Genomic DNA, 22897 nt, shown 5'->3' on the forward strand with positions numbered 1-22897 from the left:
GTTATCAACCTGTTCACTCAGTTTGCTCTCCTGCCTGTCTTGTAATTGTTTTATTTGTTGCCATAGTCACATATTGTTTTCACCTGTTGCCCTTCATTATTTAAGGTCCATCTTTTTCTTCAGATTATTTTTTGTTACCTCTGTATGTGGATGCTCCTTTGTCTCTGAGTTCTTTAATGTACACTTCTTGTGGATTACCTTTGTTGTGCCCATTGTGTACACAGCAGTACATGTGAAAGTGTACTGTTAAATGCTTTGTTTCCCAAATCACCCAAATGAGAGCTATTGAACCTTAAAAGGTAGTGTTGTACTTCCTTCTGATAATAAATACACATATATCACATTTCTGCAGAAAAGAATGTTGGTGTGTTTTGATTTTTTCTTTTATGTAATTGACATCTCAAGGCAGTTCCACCATAAAACAAGATTACAAAACATGCCAGGCTTATTTAGGTAAATCAGATTCATTGTCAGGCGATTCGGCTTCATAACTAACTTAAAATAGTTCGAACTCCATTACTATGGCAACCTATGCTGGGAAACAAGGTCCGTGTGAGGTTAAACCTTAGTTGTTGTTTAACTAGAGGTCAATTAACATTGACCCGCCGGTATTGTGATGATATTACCAATAATTCTCATGTAACTTTGTTGAACATAATAAATCAATATTTATTCAATTAAATTAATTATAGCCCACAATAATAAATGAATATACTGTCTGTTTTCATACATCTGTGTTGGATTATAATGATTTGATATCGAATATTTTAACTAATGTCAATCAAGTTTGAATTTAAACATTCCCTAATAAATTGATAATATCTAGAAACAGAAATGTCAAACAATTATACTGGCCCAAAATATGTAGTATCTAAACCCAAATAATATATGCGATGTATATGACTAATGGTGCAGTAAGCTGATTTTTAATGAAAATAAACAGGCATGGTTGGAATTTTTTGTAGCTTTAATTTGTCACTTTTCCTTCAGTTTACAGAATTATTTTATTGTAGGTTGAAGCTGCTTGCAGGGAGAGAAAGCATACTATTAAATAGTGTTGAAACAACAGGTCCTGTGTCACTGTTTTATGGCGTTCTTTCTTGCATCTTTTCAAGTTGTTGGAATTTCAGTTTGAACGTTTACATTTTTTCTTCATTTTTTATTCTGCATGTCTATATACAGAGCATCCCTTTTGGTGAGGTCTTTGTCTTTGTCTTCCTTTTTGCAATGTTCTGTTGGGAACACAAATAATTATTTGATGGGATGTTCTTGGAACTTTTATTTAATGAGTTAATTTTCCCTTTGTCACATGTGGTCCCAGTCTAAGATGGGCAAATCAGTGTCCTGCAGACAATAATATTTGGAAAATACACGATGTGAGCACCTCACCACACAAGTGGGCCTTCAATCTAATATACAAATAGTGATAACTGTATCTTTGAACACTGTGAACATACATACAGACATAGAAACAGTAGATTGGTTATCTAAAACCAAAATTCAAACTCTGTTGATTGACAATAAATCAGTGGTTCTTACTCCCAGAGTTTTATTTTTTTAGGCTAATATATTGATTTATATGCAGATTATAGCATTGCTGAAATCTTATGGTAACCTATAAGACATTTACACTCCACTGTATTGGTATTCATTTTAATAAAAAATAGAAACAAGTAATGTATGTTTAAAATTTTTGCACAAGATATTTTAAAGCGGCCCTGCAACGATGTGTCATGCATTCTGACTTATTTACAATGTTAAACGTGCTGTCTTCTCATGCTTAAGATGGTCAACTTGTCAAAAAACGATTTGGGCATAATTTGTAGTATTTCTGCGCTCGATACACTCCCCCAGTGTTCGTACAAGTTACAGAAAGTTATTTTCGAACAAGAAAAATTGTTGCGTAACAACTTTTATTAGTCCCGTAACCTAGCAAGAGAAATAGCCCGCCCATACATCATCACCCAGCGACAGCAAAGAGAACGCCCATCCAGGAACCATAACCGTGTTTCACTCGTGTAGCAGTTGTTTCTAGTGCTGTTATGAAGGATTTTTCAGTTTGTATTAAACCAAAATCTGCAATGGCACTAAGGATGTGTGTTTTTGACTGTGATGGAAAGAAATTGTTGTTTAGCTTTCCTAAGTATGGAGGACCGGCAATGCCTATTACAAATAAAATGAAGAATCATTTGATCCATTTAATAATTAAAACATAAAAATGTAAACAAATAAATTAATTTTAAATTGAGAAATTAATAGACTTATTTAAAATTGCTTATTTAATTTGTGTTTTAAAATGTAGTTTAATTGAACAATAAAACATTAAATAACAAAAACATTATTAAACATTATACATTTAAAACTGTTTGTTTAATTCATGCTTTAAAATGTAAAAAAAAAAATATGATTATGTACATTTTAAATTTACATTTTAAATCGCTTTTAAAAAAAGCCTTTTCCAAATGCTTTTCTCGCTCTATTTGCCAATTGCTTTCTTTGTCGTTTTGCCACATGCTTTTCTTTATCCATTTGTCAATTGAGTCCAAAAATGCCGTTGGGAAGTACACGTGGGGTAAACCAATCAACTTCCGGCTCTGTTTTAGGATACACCCCTTCTCCCACATGCCATACGAAGTAGATGTAAGGCGGAATTTCATTGGACGGCAAGAAAGACCTGCCGCCATTAAAACAGAAACATTATTGTGCCGCGCGCCATAACCAAATGACATGGGAGAAGTAAATTCAGACACTGCTTATAAGTGAACAAGCATACAGACAAAAACTCAAACGACTCTTCATCTATCTAGACACAAACTCCAGCAGAGAATGATCGAGGTTCAGCACGTGAGAGGCATGGTCACGTAGTTCCTTTTCAATACCGAGAGACAAAGCTGGAGATCCGCACAGAACCATAGTTATAAACTGAGTTCGGCGTGTGCTGTACCCACAGTGGCCTCGACACTGAACCTATTCATTCAGAGTCCAGGATGTTGTAATATGTTGTTGTGGACGGCAAAACGAAAACGCGTGGCCGTAAACCAGGGATGTAGTAGGCCTACAGAATTGTACAGGTTGGAATTGAAATGCTGCCAGGAAAGCTCCCTACAATCCATTTTCATTAACACCATGGTTAACATTACACCACACGCGAGCAGCGCGGCAAAAGACTTTGATGCGATGGAACAAACGCCTTGTTATTAATGCTTTCTATGGTCATTTGTAGCACTAATCGCGTGCGGTGTTACAGGGTGTAACAAAAACTCCTCGTGCATCTGACATACAAAGCAGTTTGTCTCTATATGTGAATTATTATGACTTTGGCGTTATAATTCCAGTTCAAGTTGCATCGCCTCTCAATTACAGCCCCGATTCATTGCATTTCAAAATTTTCTCATATCTTCTTGAAATGATTTTATTTTGATATGATCCATATGGGGGCACGGTGGCTTAGTGGTTAGCACGTTCGCCTCACACCTCCAAGTTTGGGGGTTCGATTCCCGCTTCCGACTTGTGTGTGTGGAGTTTGCATGTTCTACCCAAGCATCGGGGGTTTCCTCCGGGTACTCTGGTTTCCTCCCCTGGTCCAAAGACATGCATGGTAGGTTGATTGGCATCTCTGGAATAATTGTCCGTAGGGTGTGAGTGCGTGAGTGAATGAGTGAGTGTGTGTGTGTGCCCTGCGATGGGTTGGCACTCCATCCAGGGTGTATCCTGCCTTGGTGCCCGATGACTCCTGAGATAGGCGCAGGCTCCCCGTGACCCGAGCTAGTTCGGATAAGCGGTAGAAAATGGATGGATGGATGGATGATCCATATGTTCTATTTTAAATACTGTAGTATATGGGTTTATGAAATTGCAAATCATTACATTCTGTTTATATTTACATGTAACATGTCACAACTTTTCTTGTTTTGGGTTGTATGTTAAAGAGCTCTCTCGTAACTCTTTTGGACCAATCAGAATGGATAACTCATGGTTCAGTAAATGATCTCTACTACTTTAGATTTAGGTTTATTTATTCTCCTTCAAAGTCATGTTAGGATTACACAGTAAGTATTTTTTTGTCATGGGAAGTTGTGTTGGCCAGTATAAAACTCTTTTAACACTAAGCAGGAAAGATGAGAAGCAGCGCTTTCTGTTGAACATAAGACACCTGACACACATGAGCTGTGCACCAGCAGAACACGTGACTTTCCTTAAATGGACTTTGATGCAAATAGATGTAAAGACATCACTGATGTTCTTATTGTGCGTTTTCTTATCCAGTGACATTTAGTGACTTTCCATTGAACATTGTTGGAGACACTGAGTAACTGAACAATAATATAAAGGATTTATCTCTATAACCTGTCCCTCTTTAACCTAACAACAGTATATTTCTTCAGTCAAGTTACAACTGATCTTCTCTCACAGGTAAGTGACAGAAATGTGATTGTCCTCAACAGATTTATAATGTTAGTGCTCTTGTTAAATAGCTTATTGTATTCACACTGGAGTTAGTTAAATACAGACAAAAGCAGGCTTAAGCAAGATAAATACTCACACTTCTTCACTGTCTGTACAGTCTTGAAGTGGATGCAGCATATTTTCTGATGATGAGAAACAAGTGAGATATGGAGACATTTATCATAAACTATCAGACAGATGTGTGAATGTTCTGGGAAAGGAGGGATTCTCATCAGGGAGATCATATTATGAGGTTCAGGTGAAGGGAAAGACTGACTGGACTTTAGGAGTGGTCAGAGAATCTGTGAACAGGAAGGGATTCACCACAAGGAAACCAGTGGATGGATTCTGGACTGTTGCTCTGAAGAATAAGAATGAATATATATCTGGTTCTGATCCCTCTGTGTCTCTGTCTCTGAGTGTAAAGCCACAGAAGGTGGGTGTGTTTGTGGATTATGAGGAGGGTTTGGTCTTCTTTTATGATGTGGAGAACAGATCTCACATATTCTCTTTCAGTTGACAATATTTCACTGAGAAACTCTATCCATTTTTAGCCCAGAACCTAACAATAAAGGGAAAAACTCGAAGCCGTTGATCATCACTCCTGTTTTTCTCCAATTTCATTTCCGGTATGCAAATTGTTCTGCTAATTTGCATTTTATGCAAAAAAATGAACTAGTCCCGGGATCTTTGCCCGATCAGAACTAAACCAACACTAATGAATTCTTTGGAGTGTGAATATAAATAATTATCGATAAAAAGTAGAAATTTAGATCCGCTGTCGCTAGGTGGCGCCAATATGTCCGAACCGGAAGTAGCATATTTAACTAAATAATGACCATAACTTGTGAACCGTTTGAGATATTTTCATGGGGCTTGAAACATGTGTAGTGAACATTTGTCTGTATTACATATTGTGTGTGCGTGTGTACTGTATAGTTTTGTGTGTCATGTGTGATTGAGACTGTGCATGTGTGTGGAATGAAACGGACGACAGTGTTAGAAATAGAATGTATTCCACATTGAACATTGCTCCATATTATCACATCTATAAATATAGCAAATGTCTGGCTGGTTGTAAGATGCTGTGTTGATATATATATAAATATAACACACCTTTGTTAGGTACACCAGTTTAATTGCATGTAAACCCAAATTGCTACTCAGCCAGTCACATTGCAGTGACTCGATGCATTTAGGCATTTAGATATGGTAAACATGGGTTCCTGAAGTTCAAACAGAACATCATAATGGAATATACCATATTATGTTATATAAGCATCATTTAAATGGCACAGCCTCCTAGAATATTATGATCGTGAATCAATGTAACTATTTAAGATGGTCCTGGCCTTTTGCCTTAAATGGCTTTTTTAATACACGTCTATCGTATATGTATGGTAAAAACGTTACAATGATCATCCTGTTTTGGTGCCTGAAGTATTTGTGTGGAAGTTTAAATATCTAGGGGGGGTTGTGTTTTATGCATTTGTGTGTGGTAAACATTATTATATGTATATATGCTCCATATTTACACATCTATTAATCCTACATGAGGGTGGCTGGTTGTAAGAGGTCCAAAAATTTGATTCAGCGAGCAGCAGTTCTATGCAGGAGAATGTTTTGTTGATGTTAGAGGTCAGAGGAGAATGGGGAGTTTGATTTGAGATGACACAAATGAACTCAAATAAACACTTGTTACAAATAAGGAATGTATACCATCTCTTAATACTCTACTCTACACGTCACGACATAATTATTGCGTCATTATATTTGCGAATATGTTGAAGATCTGGATATAAATTGTCTTTGTTTTATGCATGTGTGTGTGTGTGCTTGTGTTCTGTCCGCAATTGTTTGCATTCACTGAGTGTTTGTTGTTTGCCTGTTTTTCGTGGTGTGTGTGTGTTTTTATCCATATTATTTCCCTCTTTATCATAAGAGTGTGGGTGCACTGTATACTTTTGAATGTCGTGTGAGAATTCTTCTTCCAGCAACCATGAATGTGAATCAATGTATCCATTTAAGATGCTCCTAGATTGTATTTATTCAATACACTGGGTTGTTTCATTTCACTTGTGGTGTAGTGTGTTGTTGATTGGCAAGTCCCATGTCACGCCCATAGCAACCAAACAAGTTAGCTTAGCAACCATTAAGCTAGACCTATATCTCTGCAATGGAACATCATAGAGACACTGGGGTTCTTTCGTTTCACTTGTGGTGTTGTGTGTCATTGATTGACAAGTGCCATGCCACGCCCGTAGCAATCGAACGGATTAGCCTAGCAACCATTTAGCTAGATCTATATCTCTCCAACAGAACATCTTAGAGACATGGGAATAGATTATTTTCACCTGTCCCTTAGGTTTTAGCGGTTTATTCCAGTTTATGAGTATGTGTAAGCATGCATAGTCTTTATTAACAGTTACTGTCATTTTTCTTGATGCGGGAGAGTGTCATCCGCTGGGGATGCGTTATGGTGGGAGTCGCGAGCCTTCTCGACGATGTCAAAGGTTCATTAGAGGACTTAAAGAGCTCGAACACCGACAAATGCTGCTTGCAACTTAATTTTTTTATATTTTTTCTTTTTTTAATAAAATGCGGCACAACAGCAACAACAAACTACCACATTTTTTAAACCAGTAGTGCATTATTATTAGACTAATTGCAATGATCTAAAATCTTTTCATTGACTTACCAAAACACCTCATTTAAAATTACCACTTATTTAATCAATTAAGCACTTTTATTAAATAATCAACAACAAAAAATGTTTGCCAAAATATTTAAATCGCACATATAGCTGTTTTATATAAAGTTTTAATAATTAGGAGCCTACTTTCTGAAACACTAAAATAGAGCACATTTTAAAAATAAATGTATCTAATGATCCTCAACTAAAATAATAAGTAACACTAAAATAAAACTTTTAACAAAATGTCACTTAGGACATTATTTTATATCAAATGTAACAGCAGAATTATGTTCTACAATTTGTTTGTAAAATATATCCTTATAAACGTTGTTATGTAGATTTTCCAGATTTAATCAAACATATGAAATATCAAAGTCATCACAGAAAGGAAAGGTCATGAACATAGAACATGTAACAACAAATAAATTTAGCAAAGTGCTACTTCACCCCCACAATTTCACACACAGATTGATTTTGTACTAATAAATGTTTCAGAATCTAGAAGAAATTTAAGATCTGTTGTAGTTGTTCCTGCATCAGCCTCTTCTGAATAAGCTCCCGCTGATATGTTATTATCATCATCTATTGTCCTGGTGCAGGTCGCTGGAGTAGTTATCTCCCTCGTCAATATGAGTTTTAAAAATAAAGTTTTTAATATATATTTGTATCGACATCGTGCTAACTATCATATATAGTTTGGTTAACTGCATGCAGCTGGAAAGCTCGCACGTACGAAATAACTCCGGTAAAGTAACCGCTTATTGGCTAACAAAGATGTCTTAAAGAATCTAAAACAACATTTTATTATATTAAGATGAAACCTTCATGTTTGTAATTATGTTAAAGAGAAAAACTTAACAATAATTAAAAAAATTAAATATTTTCGTTATAACTGGGTGGGCCTATTCATGAAGTGGGCGTGTCTGTGCCCGTAAGGCTCGTCCGCCGGCCACGCCCCTGCAGCCCACTAAAAACTGCAGACATGCATATTTCACAAAAAAAAACTACTGATCCTGAATCATTGTAGAAGTGTAGTGAACACAGCTGGTAAGTGAAAGAAATATAACACAGTTTGTCCTAAACAGATTTATAATGTTAGTGCTCGGTTAAATAAATATTATATATTATATGTCCAAACATTTGACTGTCGTACGGGTGATAAAATTGTCATAATTTTCCAGGATGATGTCCTCTGGGGATCTAATGTGTTCAATCTGTCTGGAAGTGTTCAGTGATCCAGTCAGCACTCCATGTGGACACAACTTCTGCAAAACGTGTCTGAAGGAGTGTTGGGACAAAAGTGAAAATTGCATCTGTCCATTATGTAAAGTAACATTCAAGCAGAGACCTGATCTCAAGATTAATACAACATTCAGAGAACTTGTGGATAAACATAAGAAAACTCATGAAGAACAATCTGAAGCTGAAGTTGTGTGTGACATCTGTACTGAAGGAAAGCTGAAGGCTGTGAAGTCGTGTCTGGTGTGTCAGAGCTCTTACTGTGAAACTCACCTGGAGTCTCATTTGAGAGTGTCAGGATTACAGAAACACAAATTGATTGATCCTGTGAAGAATCTGCAGGATTATATATATCAGAAACATGACAGACCTCTGGAGCTCTTCTGTAGAGATGATCAGACATGTGTATGTCTGTCCGGCACTGAAGGAGATCACAAGAATCACAACACTGTTCCTTTAAGAGAGGTGAGTATACTGTAGTTTTAAGACAATATGTGTCTGTCCTCGAAGGATCAATCTTCTCTTTACCACAACAGCGTGAAGTGCTAAAATGTTTTTTTATCATTTTCTTCTTTAAAGATTACTGACAGAAAAATACTCCCGCATGTCTAATAGATCATGTTTTATGTAATTTTATTTGTAATTTTGTCAGTCTGAGCTACAGGAGATGATGGAGGAGAGGCCGACAGGAGCAGATACACATGATAAATATGTCATTAAATATCTGGAGCAGGAGATCAGTGAAATGAAGAAGAAGAACATTAAGCTGCAGATGATAGCAGAGAAGCAGAGAGCAGCTGAGACACAAGATAAATGTCTTATTAAAGATCTGAAAAAGGAAATCACTGAGATACAATGGAGAACCAATGAGCTGAAGATGGTGAAACAGAAGCAGATCACAGCAGAGAATGTCATTAAAGTTCGAGATCAGGAGATCACTGAGCTGAAGAAGAGAGAAGATGAGCTGAAGAAGAGAGACGATGAGCTGAAGAAGAGAGACGATGAGGTGAAGAAGAGAGATGATGAGCTGAAGAAGAGAGACGATGAGCTGGAGATGGTAAACCAGAAGCAGATCAAAGCAGAGAATGTCATTAAAGTTCAAGATCAGGAGATCACTGAGCTGAAGAAGAGAGAAGATGAGCTTAAGGAGAGAGAAATTGAGCTGAAGAAGAGAGACGATGAGCTGAAGAAGGGAGACGATGAGGTGAAGAAGAGAGATGATGAGCTGAAGAAGAGAGACGATGAGCTGGAGATGGTAAACCAGAAGCAGATCAAAGCAGAGAATGTCATTAAAGTTCAAGATCAGGAGATCACTGAGCTGAAGAAGAGAGAAGATGAGCTTAAGGAGAGAGAAATTGAGCTGAAGAAGAGAGACGATGAGCTGAAGAAGGGAGACGATGAGGTGAAGAAGAGAGATGATGAGCTGAAGAAGAGAGACGATGAGCTGGAGATGGTAAACCAGAAGCAGATCATAGCAGAGAATGTCATTAAAGTTCAAAATCAGGAGATCACTGAGCTGAAGAAGAGAGAAGATGAGCTGAAGAAGAGAGACGATGAGGTGAAGAAGAGAGATGATGAGCTGAAGAAGAGAGACGATGAGCTGGTAAACCAGAAGCAGATCAAAGCAGAGAATGTCATTAAAGTTGAAGATCAGGAGATCACTGAGCTGAAGAAGAGAGAAGATGAGCTTAAGGAGAGAGAAATTGAGCTGAAGAAGAGAGACGATGAGCTGAAGAAGAGAGACGATGAGGTGACGAAGAGAGATGATGAGCTGAAGAAGAGAGATGATGAGCTGAAGAAGAGAGACGATGAGCTGAAGATGAGAGACGATGAGCTGAAGAAGAGAGACGATGAGCTGAAGAAGAGAGACGATGAGCTGGAGATGGTAAACCAGAAGCAGATCAAAGCAGAGAATGTCATTAAAGTTCGAGATCAGGAGATCACTGATCTGAAGAAGAGAGAAGATGAGCTTAAGAAGAGAGACAATGAGCTGAAGAAGATAAACACTGAGCTGAAGATGGTGAAACAGAAGCAGATCACAGCAGAGAATGTAGTTAAAGTTCGAGATCAACAGATCACTGATATGAAGGAGATAAACATTCTGCTGGGGATGAGACAAGCTGAGCTGCTGACAGAGAACTATGGACTAGTAGAGAATGTCATTAAAGGTCAAGATCAAAAGATCACTGAGTTGAAAAAGAGAAATATTGAGATGAAGAATGCAGATGCTGAGCTGAAGAAGATGAAACAGAAGCAGATCACAGCAGAGAATGTCATTAAAGTTCGAGATCAGGAGATCACTGAGCTGAAGAAGAGAAACATTGATCAGCAGCAGAAGATCTCAAACACCGAAGAAAATCTCCTCCTCCTACAGGTCAGTGAATCTCTCGGATCACTCATCATCATACAGTCTCTCTCATGCTGAGGAGGTGGCTTCATTGAGGTTATTTATATTTTATTTATTCAATATTTTTATAAATACTTTTTTTAAAGTTACTTTTTAACATTACAAATAAATACAAAACTGTTGAGAGATAGCAACAAAATACAATAAAATCCATTATAAACAGAAATCCTGTCCCCACTGTATGCAACGTGATGCAAGGTGACAAACAACTTGGTTTCTGTTGTAAAACTGGATGAACTTGATCTTTGGGTCATAATTATCTGGGTTGTCCATCCATCCATCCGTTTTCTTTTGCTTATCCTGGACCGGTTTGCGGGGGCAGCAGTCTAAGTAGGGATGCCCAGACTTCCCTCTCCCTAGACACTTCCTCCAGCTCTTCCGGGGGGACACCGAGGCGTTCCCAGGCCAGCCGGGAGACATAGTCCCTCCAGCGTGTCCTAGGTCTTCCCCGGGGTGTCCTCCCGGTGGGACATGCCCGGAACACCTTCCCGGGAAGGCGTCCAGGGGGCATCCGGAAAAGATGCCCGAGCCACCTCAGCTGGCCCCTCTCGAACTGGGTTGTTTCAATCCAAAATGTTTAGCTCAATTAATCCACAGATTTTTATAGAGAATAGATCCATGCTGAGAGGTTTTTTGATTTACTGAATATGTTATTTTGGTTAATCTCACTACAGTCTGTTAATTGTTAAGATTTTTGCTGAAATGCTACACAAGAACATGTGACATCACCGGTGTATTTTCTTTTAGGGAAAACAGCAGGAATACTCGAGTCGGCTGCAAAAGTCTTCATCTGGGGATTTGTGTTCAAGGATTGTAGGAGTTGTCCTGTTAGTGTTGTTTATTATTGCATCTGGTAAGTGAAGATAATACACAAAGTTAAATGTTCTAACAAAAGAGCTACAGCGGGGGATTTTAACCTTTGACCTTAACATACCTTACTTGAAGTACCCCCTGGGATCAAAAAATATTTATTATGAACACATCTGCATGTTTATCTTCAAAATATATGTATTATATATATAGTTTACAATTTTTCAACCTGTTTCATTTCTTTGTATTTTAACTATTTTCAAAGTATTGGAAAAGCCCCAGTTTGGGAAACCCTGAGCAACAGGAAAATATGGGGAGTTTGGTTCCAAAAAGAGATAACTTTTTTTTTTTTTTTTAATATTAAATTAGTATTATTGTGCATTCCAATTACTATCAATCAAACTGCAGTTGGTTTGTTTTGATTTTGGCCATAATTACAAAAAAAGCTAACTAACACCGTGTCTACACTGGACGCATGCCGTGCGACGCGACGGGACAAGACACGACAAAAGACATTAGAAAAGCATTAGAACCCATTAAATGTTTTATTTTCAAACCCATGAAGAACAAGCAGGTTGTCATGTTGCGCCCATCATTTCTGGTGTTGACAAAGTGTTACACGATAAAACACATTAAAAATAACATTCCATTCCATTTTCTACCGCTTATCCGAACTACCTCGGGTCACGGGGAGCCTGCGCCTATCTCAGGAGTCATCGGGCATCAAGATACACCCTGGATGGAGTGCCAACCCATAGCAGGGCACACACACTCACTCATTCACTCACGCACTCACACCCTACGGACAATTTTTCCAGAGATGCCAATCAACCTACCATACATGTCTTTGGACCAGGGGAGGAAACCGGAGTACCCGGAGGAAACCCCCGAGGCACGGGGAGAACATGCAAACTCCACACACACACAAGTCGGAAGCGGGAATCGAACCCCCAACCCTGGAGGTGTGAGGCGAACGTGCTAACCACTAAGCCACCGTGCCCCCCTAAAAATAACATAATAAAAAAATATGATCTAATTTTGGAACCAAACTCTTAATTCACTTAAATACTGCATCAATATTGTAAATGTTCCCCGGACCATAAAACCAGTCTTAAAGCTGAGTCTTAAACAAGACTTTTGCTCTTATTTTGCCCAATTTTTCAGTCTGGAGATTTCATTTCGTATTGTGATGCCCAGTTAATGTTCAAAAAATCTGCAAGTGTGTGATGTCTAGTTTTATTCATCTGTTCTGTAGTCTTGTAGTTTAATACAGCCTTTAAGTAGCAGCCTTTTGAGTATTTGTAGTAATTGCCAAAGATACATTGTACTGTGTGGGTCAAAATTGTCGATTTTTCTTTTGTGGCAAAAATTATTAGGATATATAATTTTCTCAATATTTAGATTTTGTTACACGCTCAGATTCCAGGGTTTTAAATAGTGATATCTCCGCGAAATATTGTAGTGTATCCAAACACCATAAATCAATGGAAATTATTCAGCTTTCAGATGATATATAAATGCTATACATTTTATAATTTGACCCTTACGATTGGTTTTATAGTCCAGTTCACAAGTTAAGTTTTGAACACAAACAGATAAGGCAGCTGTTAACAGACAGTGTTTAAAGAGATCAGATTTTTTATGTTATTTTACTTCATCTCAAGACAGTCTGTTGATTGTCAAGATTTTTTGCTGAAATGCTACACAACATACATATGAGATCACTTCTGTCTTTTTCTTTGAAGCATTAGTTAGACTTGAAATGTTGCAAAAAGAATTCACTGAGCTTCAGATGAGATACGGTGAACTGGAGACAGAGATGCTTCGCTGCACAGCTGGTCAGTAAAGATCCAATCTTCTGTACAGAGTTCAATTTGAATTCAATGAAAACATTATTTTAAAACATAAGTGCAATTTCCAATAGTTTTTACTCTAAAGATCACTTTATGGAAAATGTTCTTATCTTATATAGTTCTTATATTTTGTGTGATGACAGATACACTGTATGTTAGATGTTTCCTTTTGCTCTAATAGTCTTTATTCCAGAAGTAGAATATGATACTTTATACAGATGATTCAAGATAGCAGACACATCAAGAACAAAGAACAAAATTGCGATAAAGGAAAAATTAAAACAAAGAAATAAATCAAATGAGCCAATATATAAATAAGGAAGTTTTGTTTAACATTTGAAACACACACAAAGAAAAAAGTGGGGACCATACATTGAATTGATTTTATATCAGTCTTATGATATTCTATCCCCTAATCCTACCACAACACCTAAACCTGATAATCACAAACATGTGCTAGACATTAGATTAAAGAAAAACACAAATTAACCAAATTATCAGCTTTTTAATTAGTGGGGACCTGAAAATGTCCTCAACAGTGTGTTGTAATGATAAATCACTGAAATCAGGGGGGTTGAGCCGCTATGTTTGTTTCACATTGATTATTAAGACGAGCACACACACAAACACACACAAATCACAAGATGTGCTGATGTTTATTGTCATTTGTCTGTACAGAGTTTAAATGGATGCAGCAGTATGCAGGTACAGTATGTCATCTGCTCTCTTCACTCATATACTACAATACTTTACATTTATATACTGACACATTATTCATTAAATATCACAAACATCATCATCATCAGTTGTGATTCATATTCTCTGATCTCTCTCAGTGGATGTGACTCTGGATCCTGAAACAGCTCATCCTAAACTCATTCTGTCTCATGATGAGAAACAAGTGAGAACTGAGAACATTGATCATTATGTCCCAAACAATCGAAAGAGATTTGACAGGGTTCCCGTTGTTCTGGGTAAAGAGGGATTCTCATCAGGGAGATTTTATTATGAGGTTCAGGTGAAGGGAAAGAGTTCCTGGAGTTTAGGAGTGGTCAGAGAATCTGTTAACAGGAAGGGAGAGATCACACGGACACCAGTGAATGGATTATGGAGTGTGTGGTTGTGGAACGATAATAAATATTTAGCTCTCACAGATCCCCCTGTGTCTCTGTCTCTGAGTGTAAAGCCACAGAAGGTGGGTGTGTTTGTGGATTATGAGGAGGGTTTGGTCTCCTTTTATGATGTGGAGAACAGATCTCATATCTACTCTTACACTGATCAATCTTTCACTGAGAAACTCTATCCATATTTTAGCCCATGTGTTGATAATGAAGATAAAAACTTAGAGCCATTGATCATCACACCTGTCATAAAATAGAAAAATGCTTTTCGTAATTTAAAATAAAAATTAAGCCAGTCTTTTTTGGATGACAATAAACTGTCTTTTACTTTTAGGTGCAGATGTTATTCAGTTTTTTTATGTGCAGTAAATGGGAAGTCGACACATGACAGTTCTTTTATCACTTGTCAGTCATCAAGATTTGACATTAAGCTGTATATGAATGCATGAGTGTTTTCTTTCAATAAATCAATTAAACTTTCAAACATTTGAGGACAACTTTGTCATTTTATAACCAATAGCCTGTGCTGTGATATTGGCCAACTGATGTATCGAAATACACTTTACTTATTGTTTAATTTCAATTTGTTTTTATTGTAGCTATCCATCTAAGAGCAGTCAGGGCTTTTTTAACTTACATTCAGGGCAAATCTGAAACTAAAATCACTTACCTGACTTTGAAAAACGTTCTTTAAAAACTTTTACTTCAAGGAAAGGTTGAAATTTGCATTGAATTTTCCACAGGTCCAATATTTTGACCTACTTTTCCCCAGCTGAGCACGATTGTTTTTTACGCAGTAGCTTCATATATGATCACGGTAGTTTTTTGCCTTATCTTAGAATGACTATTATATAAAAAGTCACTCTAAGACTACACACCCCACAATGCTACGCGGTCAACTGTAAGGAAAATCACTTCCGGGTCACCGGCAGATTGAGCGTGTTGTTGACTTCACATCGCTGTCTTGTAGTTGTTTTCTGTTCTCTGTTAATGTCGCAATAATGTAGACAAGAAGAATATCTGTGAGCCGTCCATGACACGCGTGACCGGCGTCCGTACGTGCGGGATCCCGCGTGAAGATTGTGTGGACGTGATCGACTGAAGGTGTGATCATGAACGAACATATAAACACTTTGTGCATTTCATGTGCTGTCGGTTTTAAGATTTAACACGTTAAATGAATCTATATCCGTATATTAACTAAAGATATCTAAACCAAACTTGAGAATTAAGTTTCCCTTATAACAAATTACGGTACTTTTGTATATTTGTTTGGTTCCAAAATGAGACAACTGATTAAAAAATCAATGTTTTTATTATGTCATGTTTTTATTGTGTGTTAGTTAGCTGTATTTTTTGAGTTATGACGGCTCAAATCCAAAACAAATCAACTGTAGTTTGATTAATATTGGAATGTACAATAAAAAAACATGATTTTTGAGTTATCTCATTTTGGAAATGATCTTAATTTGAATTATTATTTACCACATGCATATATCCTGCATATATTTTTTTCATATATTTCATATGTTCAAATTTAGATGGTTATATTATTTTATATTTATATAATATGGTTGTTTTATCACGTTATTGGTAACAATACAATTATCTACCATGATATTTACATTATACTCATATTAGGTACTTGACTTTGAAAATCCATGATGGTATTGTATGATTGTATTATCTGTGTCCGATGTGATTATAATGAACAAATACCATTTATGATTCAGTATTGTTATATCACATTCATTAGAAAAACTGACCAAGTGTAATTTTTGGCAAATTGAAAAATATTTGTATCACCATAGTTTTGATAGAAATATCATGATTAAACTATAGCTACTTTAGTGTTGATTCATGGTTACAGGTAGGGTTTTACTATAAACACTACACCGTGGTTAACTTTCATAAGGAATGGCACATATCATCTTGATATCAGAAATTCATATTAAACATAAGGTTACTGTAGGGATGCGTTTATGTGCTGATTATGGTTTTGTCTGGTTTGGATTTAAGGAAAGAAGAGGGAGAATGTGGCAGAGTGTTGGTCTCACAGTGCTGGTGATCGTGGCCACGCTGATATGTGTCCTGCTCTTTATGCTGTTTGGTAAGTGTCCCTCAAACCCGCCCTATTCGTTTATGCTTTCATCCAAAGTGACTTGCAGGTGAACAACATCACGAGCAATTCATCACACAGACAACAAAACTTGTAGAACCACAATAGCAAGTTTTATGAGTATGCAGACTCTAAAGCAGAAGAAAACAAGTAAATTCTGATAATGATATGTCCTTCAGGGTATCTTAATTTATACTTGTAGAACCACAATAGCAAGTTTTAGGAGTATGCTTGTGTATTACAGAAGAAAACAGACTTTCTGACAATAATGTGTCCTTCAGGTTATCTGAAATTATACAGTCACTAAAAAAATTCCATGACACCACTTGGTTAAATCGTTGATCTCAGAAAGTTCATTTACAAAAAGTTTAGAAATGCAATTTAGGGCCTTATATCTAAAAGGCCTTTATGTACAAACACACACGTGGAGTAATTCTCTAAAGTCCAAAGTAGTGCTTGCTTGAACATGAGATCTGATAGTCATGAACTTTGTCACGTATCTACAGTTACACTTATAGTTACAAGATTTTTGGTAAGTTCATAGCCTTGAAATGTCTCCCCATGTGTAAGAACACGATCTGTACAGTCAAGCATTGCAAAAATAGAGCTGGTTTGATCACGGTCAGCAGGTTTGATTTCAACAGCACACGAAGAACTCGGTGTTGACTTAAGTCAAGGTCTCTGTGAATGTATGGTGGGCTTGTGGCAGTAAACACAGGACTGTAATATACTTTACTGTATTGTACTGTAGACACCTTACATAAGTGTGCAGTTTGTCATTTGAGAAACCGTTCTGCACTGTCATGTCAAAGCCAACCTCGGCTCAGATCCCAGTAGGTCACAGCATTGACTGTCCTGAACTTGAAAGAATCTTCCTTTATTGTTGCGAATACCAAAACCACCGAGAACATATTTAATCCAAAATCAATTTAATATGAACAAACTCTGTCTGAAAGGTTCTAGCTCCTGGATTGCATTAAGCCGTGTGTCATTTTGCAAATGTCATGTGAATCTGTGCTTATCACAAGAAAGATGCAAATGATTGTATATAATCCAGAATCAGATCCGCTCTATGGTTGTGAAGATAAAAATGCAAATCGAAGGCAAACCTGTGAACCTTGAAAGGCAAATACAGCGTATTAAATGAAGTCGATCTTTCCGTCTCCTCTGCAGGGTGGTACGTGGTGTGGCAGCTCTTCCTATCCAAGTTTAAGTTCCTGCGGGAGATGGTGGGCGACACGGGTTCACCGCAGACAGAAACCGAGCCTTCTGAGTCAGAGAGTGAACGCAGCTCGCCCCCGACGCCCCGCCACCGACCCAAGACGGCTCGCCAAAGGATCGCCCCTCCTGACAGCACTACATGAAGACCCGCACGTCCAATGATCGCTTTCTTATTTTCGGCTGAAATCATGCATTGGACCAGACCTCCATCAGCTGCTGTGCTCTCCTCTACATCAGTCGTCATGGTTACACTGGTTCCCTCACTGGGTTTGGATATGACACGATATGAACTCGGACACTTAAAGTTTTGTTGTCTGAACAAACATGTGAATTCCAGCTCAACCTCACATTCACATCCCAACTAACACGCTGCTACCCTCATCCAGGCCCGGAAAACAGTTAAATATATTCACCTGTGAGCGTCATATATGTTAACTTTAACTGACCTGTTCAAATCTGATAGCAGCTGACAACCAAACATCCAACGTTTCTGTTGGCTTAACACCATCACTATTCATACTGACATGTCTTCAGTGAGTGCAATGAAACTTCAGTTTTATTTCGAGTAGAAGTGACAAATTGATGTTAAGAATCACCCCATTAGGAAGGTGATGATGTTATAAAATGTCCCGTGCAGTTCTGGTTTCTTCAGGCTTTAGTGCTGTAAGATGGCTGTTCACGTTTTGCTGATCTCAGATGTATCTGTCATCACCAGCTTTCTAAAAGCTTTACAGCCACACTGACCTTAGATCAGCCTGGACCTGCCTAAAATTTGTGGGTATTCACACAAAACCTGTGACTGTAATTAAAGGTTACGTCACTCATTATGTTTTTTTTGGGCAGTTGATTTTTCCCTTCATAAAAAATACATTTCATAAAACCACTCTGAAGTTCTTGTCTTTTGCTTAATCACCTGACCTTTTTGGTGATAAATATACAAATAGTTTATAAATAAATACATCTACTTTTTAACAGATCAAAGGTTCGTAATACAATTTGGCACAGCAATACAAAGTTCGTAACACAATTTTGAGTTTGGCTCCAAAATGAGTTGTACTTTCAAAAATACAGCTGACTAACACAATAAAACATAATAAAAACATGATATTAAAAATAGAGTTATCTCATGTTGAAACTAAACTAAACTCATCCCGACAGGTTGCTGTGTTGCTAGGCAACCATAGATGCAGGCTAATGAAGCGTTTTTAGGGCTGAAAAAAGTGTTGTTAATCCTTCTTAGTATTTACAATAAGAAACGTTTATATATATATATATATATATATATATATATAGTGATAAAGTAATAACCCGTTATTTGATATACATATAAAGGGTTCATAAAATAAACAACAATTTTAGAATTTTTGATACAATTATTATTCTTCCGCCGAGCAATGTAGTTCTTCACAGACTCAGTGGCGCAGTAATCCGGTCACGTGTGTATGTTCATCTGCTTTAATGGTTATTTCAGAAATAGATTTTCTTCTCAGGTATTTTTTTGCACTATAATAATCTTTGTCTTGTCATGATCTCGTCCCAGTTTAGACTTGCTCGGTAGCTCTGTTGCATTGATGAATTTTAAAGACTCTTGAAAATTTTTGATGCACTACTAAAACGGCCCACAAGGTGGCAGTATTGCAAAACAAATCACACACCTGCTTAACGAAGCTTCAAGACGTTTAAAACATAAAATATATCCTATAATAATCGACAGCTGTAATAAACCTTTGACAAAAACGATATAAGAATAAACCTATTAAAATACTGCTCGATTTTGCAGTATTTTATACCCATATCTGGGTGTTAATGAATTAAGTTATCAAACAGTTGACGTAACATGACTTAATATCAGAAAATGTAAAATTAAAATAATAAAGTGATTATAAATGTGAAAATTTCAAAGTAAGACAAAATCGAAAAATCAAAAGCGGTCCGGCTTTTTGAGGCATTTACGCCCCCTACTGGAATACAGATGTATGTCTCATAGTTAACTGAGTCAATGCAAATCGTATTGACAAATAATGCTTAAAGCTGCTTTAATTTTGGTGCTGCGATGTTTTTAAAGAACCCATATGCTGCTCTATCCATACATATTTTTACAACATGATAAAGTATACACTATATGCTGGTTAAACCAAATGAAAGAGGTCAGTAAACGTTTGTCCAGACATGAAGACTTCATGCACATATGCATAAAGTGTCAGTCAATATTTTTAAACAGAGGTGTCTACCCCTCTATTTTCCCACAGAATTCTGAGACATACGGAAATATCAGCAGCTTTCAGGCAATGAAGGAGGCAAGAGTGCACAGAAGCTGTAATTCTGAGGCCTTAGAATACTTCACAGGAAATGCTTGTGGTGCGCCACACAAAACTCTCCAGATCGGCTCTGCTCGCTGCTCTATTCACAGGTCAGACATTGCACTTCACTTTTTCTGTGTATTCTCACTTTCCTGCAGAAGATTAAAGCCTCAGCATCAGCATCACCATCACACCTCATGTGTGACACAGGAGAGATGTGTTCTCGGAGTATTTCAGAATACAACATCTTTAAAGTGAATAGTGTTGTTTCCATTAAGTGCACCTGCAGGAGTGTCTGTTCTCGTGTTTTTGGATTTGGCTTATTTAGTATGAAACATTGATTGGGTAACTCGCCCGTCCCTGTGTGAGCTCTTGAATTGGACACAGATCCGACTCGAGTCAAATACCACACAGCCCCTGATGCCATTATAAAAGAAAGATAAATCACCAGAAAAGAGTGGTTGGGAGAATTTACAGCGCGCTCTTCTCCACAGGGTTACAAAGAAGCGAGACTTGAGAAAGTTTCATTAAACATTGAGAACTCAGTCCTGAATGCGAAAAATGTTCAAGTCATTAGTTAAGTGTCATTTGTAGCCAGTAGATACAGAGGCTTTCACAGCCGGTTTGAAGCGGTTGGCATTCCTTCGTGCCCGGTGTTGAGCGTACATTACCCTTCCTGACACAACAGACATAAAACCTGCAAAGGAATGACCAACAACTCACACATTCACATGAATGAACACGTTCTGACATTTAACTCTAAAGTTTAGGAAGGACTGAAAGGCCTCAAGGTCACGATGCAAAATGTTGTTTTGAACCTGAGTTTCATTGTGTCAAGCATCGGTTTATGTTTACAAATACTTTAGTTAAGATTTTTGTTGTAGGAAAAGTAGTCAGGGTGCACCAGAAATGATGTAAAAATGCATATTGAGTGTTTTAAAATGACTAGTTTTAACATCACCATAATTGAAGGGTCTTTTATCATTGTGCACGATACTTTTCACTTCTAGCATTCCTGATCCCAGAGATTGGACATCAATAGAAACAAATGTATCATACAATGTAAGTCACTTTGAATAAAAGAATCTGCCTAATGCATAAATGTAAATGTACTACGGTATTATCACAATATTTTTTTACTAGGACAGATTGGAAAGCTTGAAAACTTCGGTGTTGTCCTCATAATGGAATTTTGGCAGCTTAATAAAAAACCTTTAATATTAAAGCAATTACGCTAGAACTAACCAATAACAAGTCAAACATTTCAGCCAAATTTTCTGGCTTCTTTTACTACACAGAAATGTATAAGATTTCACCTTTGTTTTACTCTAACAGAATCTGTGATTTTATTATGCTTTAGTCACTGTCATGTTATGTCTGCTTTATACTCGAGTCCAGCAGTTTTATTCAGCTCTTTAACTGTTTGAGCCGGTTGATGGAAAAGAAGCAACTGTGCATTCTGGAAATATGAAAAATTCAGATAATTGAGAATTTAAGGTACTATTCGCAGTATTCTGAAATGTGCACGATAACAATATTCATTATCACGATATATTGTGAAATTAAATGACAGTGTTCTGACATTTTGCACTAACATTAGAATGTGCCAGTCTACCCTCCCACTGACTTGAGGTTTAAGGTTTAGTTTAGTCTAATGTTTTGCTTTGGACCCTTGTTATTTTAATCCTAATACTAACTTTGGTTTATTTATTTTTTTTGGTCTAAAATGCAACATAAATAAAACTGAATTGAATTATGCTTCGTATGGGAGGTAGCACAAACTGAACACGTATCACAGAGAACCAGAACACCGGCACATGGGTTAGTGTTTTTAATATGAAGCCATGTAAATAAAGACTTTAACTATAAAAACTGAGGTCATTTGCAAACTCTATTCCTGTGGATTTATGTGCACATTTAGACCGGCCACATCCCTTTCTATTTAGGCTGTGTACATGTAAAACACACAATATAATGTGCTAGTATTGAATCAAACCGCGGAGTACGACGCGATCTATCAAACATTTGCTGTTATTCATGGCTGGTGATCCAGAGCACCTGCTTCATGATCTAATGTCCTTCATCTCATCCAACCACAGGCCACAGACATAAACATGTGCTCACTTTATACATCTGTAAAAAACATCGTCAAAACAACAAATTACCCTCCAAGGCCAGTCAGATGGGACGGTGTAATAAAACTCACAAAATGAGATTTAGGTTACTGACATGTGACGTTCATCTAAAGAGCAGGTTAATGCTAATGCTAATCTGATGTGGCAATTCTGCTTCAATCCCTTTAGTGCGGCTGTAACACTCACCGCCGGTGATGATAAATTCTCATTTCATGACTGCGTGGAATGGAAAGTATTAGTCACACAGGCCAAAGAGGTGGTGTGGGATACTTCACATCCATCTAAAGGGTTTTTATCAGATTATCTCGGTCCAATTGGATCATCTGATCTGGAATTATGGATTGGCTGCGACATTTGGTTATGTAAATGGATGGATCAAATCTCCTGGGAAAGTGTCTTGCTGCTTTCAGATTTCACATGTAGGTTTGGCTATTTTGTTTTTCACTATTCACATTCAAATAAGCAAATTGTTTCATGGCTTTTTTTCTTTAAGAAAAATATAATTTCTTATTTCAATATCTTTTGACTTTAGGGTGACTTTTGGATGAGAT

At 37.2% G+C, this 22897-nt stretch overlaps 1 protein-coding gene and 1 pseudogene across 1 annotated transcript; both read left to right on the top strand.

The window, feature by feature from the left end:
- The first annotated feature begins 4284 nt into the window (after nt 1-4284).
- Nucleotides 4285-14850, top strand: LOC130415213 (zinc-binding protein A33-like; annotated as a pseudogene).
- Nucleotides 14851-15481: 631 nt separating this feature from the next.
- Nucleotides 15482-18794, top strand: smim13 (small integral membrane protein 13). Its single transcript, XM_056741531.1, has 3 exons — nt 15482-15675; nt 16591-16681; nt 17864-18794. Exons 2-3 carry the CDS (start codon nt 16606-16608, stop codon nt 18052-18054), a joined length of 267 nt encoding a protein of 88 aa, XP_056597509.1. The 5' UTR covers nt 15482-15675; nt 16591-16605; the 3' UTR covers nt 18055-18794.
- Nucleotides 18795-22897: the final 4103 nt, after the last annotated feature.

The sequence above is a fragment of the Triplophysa dalaica genome, chromosome 25, assembly GCF_015846415.1.
Source record: "Triplophysa dalaica isolate WHDGS20190420 chromosome 25, ASM1584641v1, whole genome shotgun sequence".
In the NCBI taxonomy this organism is placed as follows: domain Eukaryota; kingdom Metazoa; phylum Chordata; class Actinopteri; order Cypriniformes; family Nemacheilidae; genus Triplophysa; species Triplophysa dalaica.